Raw genomic sequence first — 6485 nt, forward strand, 5'->3', positions numbered from 1 at the left:
GAAGGGAATGAGGAATGGAGAAGAGCAAAGATATTCATTTTTTCTTTCTTTTTTTTTTGAGACTCTGTCGCCCAGGCTGAAGTGCAGTCAGGATCTCAGCTCACTGCAACCTCCACCTCCCGGGTTCAAGCGATTCTCCTGCCTCAGCCTCCCCAGCAGCTGGGACTACAGGCACGTACCACCACGCCCAGCTAATTTTTGTATTTTTAGTAGAGATGGGGTTTCACCATATTGGCCAGGCTGGTCTTGAACTCCTGACCTCGTGATCCACCTGCCTTGGCTTCTCAAAGTGCTGGGATTACAGGCATGAGCCACTGCACCCAGCCCCTTTTCTTTTTCTTTAATGGTATTGCTTCATTAATTTGGGTGCAAATGCACTATCTCTAATTTTATTTTATTTTATTTTTTTTTGAGACGGAGTCTTGCTCTGTCGCCCAGGCTGGAGTGCAGTGGCCGGATCTCAGCTCACTGCAACCTCCGCCTCCCGGGTTCACGCCATTCTCCTGCCTCAGCCTCCCGAGTAGCTGGGACTACAGGCGCCGGCCACCTCGCCCGGCTAATTTTTTGTATTTTTAGTAGAGACGGGGTTTCACCGTTTCACCGTGTTAGCCAGGATGGTCTCGATCTCCTGACCTCGTGATCCGCCCGTCTCGGCCTCCCAAAGTGCTGGGATTACAGGCTTGAGCCACCGCGCCCGGCCTATATCTCTAATTTTAGATGAGGAACTTTAAAGACTTATAAGCACACAAGAAAAGAAAGTAAAAAAAATTTCATTGGGCAATTCTTATTTTGATAATGCAAAATATTACAACAGTCCATTTTTAGTAATTCTCTCATTTGCAGATATTTTACTCACTCTACCTTTCTCAAATTTATTATGAAATATTTTACTTCCTTATGCCAGTAAAGTAACACAACGTTCAGAGAGACCCGTCTACACAGGATCTAAGAAAAAAGGAAGTGGGGCATAAAATAACAGCTCTACAGACGTAAACTTCATCCTTCCACACATGCGATCTGTCCAGTGTGGGGAGCTGCTTGCTAAGCATGCTTTGAGCACAGGGAAGGCCCATTTCAAAACACTAACTTAACCCCAAACAAAGCTACACTGTGGATTTTTTTTTTTTTTTTTTTTTTTTTGAGACACAGTCTCAATCTGTCTCAGGCTGAAGTGCCGTGGCGTGATCTGGCTCACTGCAACCTCCTCCTCCTGCGTTCAAGTGATTCTCCTGCCTCAGCCTCCCCAGTAGCTGGGATTACAGGCATGTGCCACCACACCTGGCTAAGTTTTGTATTTTTTATTAAAAATGGGGTTTCAACATGTTGGCCAGGATGGTCTCAAACTCCTGGCCTCAAATAATCCTAACACTGAAGCCTCCCAAAGTGTTGGGATTACAGGCGTGAGCCAAGATGTGTACTTCTATATAACTGAAATAGTTCCTTGAACATTTGATCAAGTTTTCCTTAGAAAGAAACTGGATTTGGTGCTTCATTAGTAATAGTTAATTGATCACATGCTAATTTTTCCCATTCTCTGTGTTTATGAGAGTCTTCTAAGAGTCCTAATTTTCTTGGAGTCAATATTGATGTATACTTGCCTTAAAAAACATTTTGTTTAAATTTTCAAACATATCAGAAAAAAGCATTATATTTAACATAACCTTTTAAATCTGTAACTATGTTTCTATCTCTGTCCATTTTTTAAATATGATGCTGTTTCTCTTTTCATACTTTTTTTCCTCAGTGCACCAATATTTTGTTTATGTTCTCTTTTCTTTTTTACTGGCTATATAATGTGGCAAAAAGAGTATTCCGGAATAAAGTCCTTCACACACATTATTCACAGTACTTTCCCCACCAACAGCTAGGATTATTCCATGTTCAATAGGAAGTACATGATGATGGGAAATTTTCTTAACCTGTTACCTTCAAAAAGGGTCTTTCTTCAGTCAATTACCCTGCCTAATGGTGACTACGTTCTGCAGAAGTTAAAAAGCCTTTCTACAAATAATAATACTGATGACTATGAATATAATAATGATGACTAACATTCAGTGAGTATGCATTTATCATGTCAGGCACAATGCTAAGCACTTTACGGGTCTTAATTTATTTAACCCTCACAAAGCATTATGAGGTAGGTATTATAATTATCCCCCATTTTCTAATGTTTACTGAGACACACATGTATATATAAACAGAAAAGTGATCAACAATAAACAATAAGCTGATAAAGACTATACTTTGGGAAGGGAATGGACACAAGACAATGGTCAAAGGGTACATTTGCCTTTTTGTAATGTTTGCATCTTTTATAAGGAAAATATATTCACACATTATTTCTGCAGTTAAACGATATGATATGAATATGCGCTTACGGAGAATGTCCATCAGGGACTTGTATTTTGGCACGTATTATGGCAAAATATCTAGAGGAGACTATGATATCCACCAGTAGGATTTCCTAAGTGATATTACAGTAACACAACAAAACACCATGAAGATACTGAAGGATCTCTATTAAGTAAAATGTTGTTCATGAACACTTTTACAGTAAGAAAGCCTTAATGCTATAAAGAACGAAAAGAATAAGCCATCTTCAGAAATAAAGAGGTGATTTCTTCCAGAACTAAAGGTATTTTTAAGAATGTAACAGTTAGACAAATTACAGGAAAAAATGAAAACCACAGAACTACATTTCTACAAAAATTCTCTGATGTTTAAGAAGGTTAGAAAGGTGTTAAAAGTGCTGTCATTTGCAGTACGACAGACTGAACTATCTGATGTCAAGAGAAGTGAGCATTTAGTTAAGGTTTTCAAAATATATTCTATCATAGGGTGTTTCTCCAACATTATTTTTCCCAGGCTGAATAAGCTGTAGTCCACAAATACAATGTTTCTACATTATTCCATCTAGGGAAATTATTAACAAGATAAATTCTGTTTTGAGCCATAATTAAAAGCCTCCCTACACATTTCATATATTCTGGCTCATCACCAGTACAAATTTTGATGCTGAATAAGTTGTGGGTTATAATTAAAGTTCTTTCCACATTCCCTATATTCATAGGGTTTCTCACTAGTATGAATTCTATGATGACTAATAAGCTGTGAACTCTGAGAATAAGCCTTCCCACAGATCTTACATTCATAGGGTTTCTCACCAGTATGAATTCTCTGATGTCTAGTAAGGTCTGAGCCAGAACGAAAAGCCTTTTCACATTCCTTACATTCATAAGGTTTCTCACCTGTATGGATTCTTTGATGTTTAATAAGTTGTGAGCTCTGACTAAAGGCATTGCCACATTCCTTACATTCATAGGGTTTTTCCCCAGTATGAATTCTCTGATGTTGAGTAAAGTTTGAGCCACTACTAAAGGCCTTCCCGCATTCTTTGCATTCATAAGGCTTCTCACCCGTGTGAATTCTCTGATGTCGAGTGAAGTTGGAACCACTACTAAAGGCCTTCCCACATTCCTTACATTCATAGGGTTTCTCACCAGTGTGAATTCTGTGATGTCGTGTAAGGTCTGAGCCACAAATAAAGGTTTTTCCACATTCCTTACATTCAAAGGGTTTCTTGCCAGTATGAATTTTCTGATGATGAGCGAGTCTTGAGGGATGTCTAAAGGACTTTCCACATTCCTTACATTCATAGGGCTTCTCAATGGTATGAATTATCTCATGTGTAGCAAACTGTGAGCCATGTCTAAAGGTTTTCCTATATTCTTTAGATGCACAGAATTTCTTTTTACTATTAATGATTTGCTGTAATGTAAAGGATGGATGCTGACTCAAAGTGGGCAGATCTTCATGAGTGAATACCAATTGATTGAAATGTCCCCCCTGAGAGCTGAGTTGTTTCTCAAACTGGATATCCCAATCATCTCTGAAACTAGAGCACTGAAAATCATGTCTTGTGAGTTTTTCCATTATTTCCCACTGGGTTGATTCTATTTCATAAATTTCTTTCTTCAGAAATAATTTCTTGGTCTCACATCTTGATTCCAGGACTGAAAGAAAACATGAAAGTAATTCACTCGTGTTTTTCTTATTTGGGAGAAATGAAACTTCAATCAATATGGGAGAATTTCACTGATTTTTTTTTTACAAATGAATGAGGAAAAAAGAGAGTTAGAAGACAGGTTACCTAATAAGATAAGGGTAGTGATTAGGAAAACAAAATAAGTTACTGCTTCCCAAACATTGCTATAGATCAGGATTACTTTGGGAAGCTTGCTAAATATACACATGCCTTAGTCCTATCTTCCTTGTTAAAGGATGACTCTAATCATACACATACAAAATGTCTCATTGCATATACACACACGGGACATATAATAGGATCCCACAGTATTAATTGTAAAATAAGGGAAATGGCCAGGCATGGTGGCTCACACCTGTAATCCCAGCACCTTGGGTGGGTGAGGCAGGCAGAACACTTGAGGTCAGGAGTTTGAGATCAGTCTGGCCAACATGGTGAAACCTGTCTCTACTAAAAATATAAAAATTGGCTGGGCATGGTGGCATGCGCCTGTAATCCCAGCTACTGGGGAGGCTAAGGCACGAGAATTGCTTGAACCCGGGAGGCAGAGGTTGCAGTGGGCCGAGATTGTGCCACTGCACCCCAGCCTGGGCGAAAGAGTGAGTCTCTGTCTCGATAAATAAATACATAAATAAATAATCAATCAATCACACCGTTAACAGGGCTATTGTTAGAATGAAATGAATACGCCTAATGGAAAATTCCCAGGCATCAGTAAACTATGGCCTATGGCCCTGCACCGATTTTTATAAATGAAGTTTTATTAGCCATACTTGTTACGTATTGTCTATGGATGCTTTTGCGCTAAAAGGGCAGAAGTGAGTAGTTATGACACAGAATGTGTGAACTGCAAACCTAAAATACTTACTATTTGCCTTTCAAGAAAAAGTTTGCCAGCCCCTGGTTAGATACGCATTGTCTAACACAGTATCCACTAGCTACATGTTGTTTTCAAAATTTCAAATAATTTAAATGAAGTGTGCATTTTATTTTGAAATAAACAGCTGAATTTGAAAATTCAGTTTCTCAGTTACACTATTCACATTTCCAATGTTCAACAGCCAAACTTGGCTGGTAGCTTTTGTACTGGATGTCTGTACTAAACATCACAAATATAAAACATTTCCAACACCACTGAATGTTCTCTTGGATAGCCCTGGTCTGGATTCTGTAACTGGAGGTCCAGAGCTCTTTAAAAAATGATAAGGAACTAGAGGGTAGCCATCCAGAAAAAAGTCTAGCTTAAGAAAAGTCAAGAGTGGAATGAACATAGTATGAGTGGTAGGTAGGACTCATTTGTGCACAGATATGATATATGTTTGGGGTTTGATGAAAACAGTGTTTGTCTTGTAATTCTGAGATGCTGGCCTTTGTTAAAGAGAAGAGGGGACTTAACAAGTACACGAGCACTATAGTAGTGATGTCTGACTGGCAGAAAAGACATTTGTAGGTTCAAGAAAAGGAGAGAGAGTAAAATGGAAGGCATTGTATGGTACTGACATATCAGAGATATTAGATTCAGTTACATGCATTTTATACTCAAACTTGAATAATTATAAGCTTTGTTTTCTTGGGCAAATTAGTTCAACTTTCCAAACCTGCAGTTCTCTGTCTAATACAATAGGAATGATAGCCCTTACAACTGTTGTGAAGATTGGGATTAATGTTTGTAAATACCACGGAAGAATTTCCGCCACGCACGGTGGCTTATGCCTGTAATCCCAGCACTTTGGGAGGCCGAGGCAGGTGGATCACGAGGTCAGGAGTTTGAGACTAGCCTGACCAAAATGGTGAAATCCCGTCTCTACTAAAAATACAAAAATTAGCCAGGTGTGGTAGTGAGCGCCTGAAATCCCAGCTTCTCAGGAGGCTGAGGCAGGAGAATTGCTTGAACCCAGGAGGCGGAGGTTGCAGTGAGTCAAGATCGCGCCACTGCACTCCAGCCTAGGGAACAGAGTGAGACTCCATCTCAAACAAACAAACGAACAGACAACACACAAAAAAAGAATTTCCATACAAAGTGGGGACATTAGGCCCGACCCCTTGACTCCTAAAAAAAATAAAGTCAGGGAGAATAGCTAGAAGACTTGAAAGTCACTGACTCTTAGACAAGGAAATGGAGGAGTAAGGAAGGTACAGCTTTGTAAACTATTATAATATACATGTAATACAAATACATTTTTAAAAGAAATAGCTTGGTCTGGTTACAGAGGGACAGGATCTCAGCTAGTATTCTTATCACTTATCCACGGAGAAAGAAATGACTACGAAATGAGGTATGATGAAAAGAAAAAATGAGGCCGGGCGCGGTGGCTCAAGCCTGTAATCCCAGCACTTTGGGAGGCCGAGACGGGCGGATCACGAGGTCAGGAGATCGAGACCATCCTGGCTAACACGGTGAAACCCCGTCTCTACTAAAAATACAAAAAACTAGCCGGGC

At 39.4% G+C, this 6485-nt stretch overlaps 1 protein-coding gene across 3 annotated transcripts in view; it reads right to left on the bottom strand.

The window, feature by feature from the left end:
* Nucleotides 1-2045: 2045 nt before the first annotated feature.
* Nucleotides 2046-6485, bottom strand: part of ZNF566 (zinc finger protein 566) — a 47228-nt gene continuing 42788 nt past the window's right edge. For all 3 annotated transcript variants that reach the window (XM_023195828.2, XM_023195827.2, XM_023195829.2), the window contains one exon: nucleotides 2046-4013. In XM_023195828.2, coding sequence (XP_023051596.1) covers nucleotides 2995-4013 — 1019 coding nt within the window. In that variant the 3' untranslated portion in view covers nucleotides 2046-2994. The remainder of the gene's footprint in view (nucleotides 4014-6485) is intronic.

Source organism: Piliocolobus tephrosceles, chromosome 21 (genome assembly GCF_002776525.5).
Source record: "Piliocolobus tephrosceles isolate RC106 chromosome 21, ASM277652v3, whole genome shotgun sequence".
NCBI classification, from domain to species: domain Eukaryota; kingdom Metazoa; phylum Chordata; class Mammalia; order Primates; family Cercopithecidae; genus Piliocolobus; species Piliocolobus tephrosceles.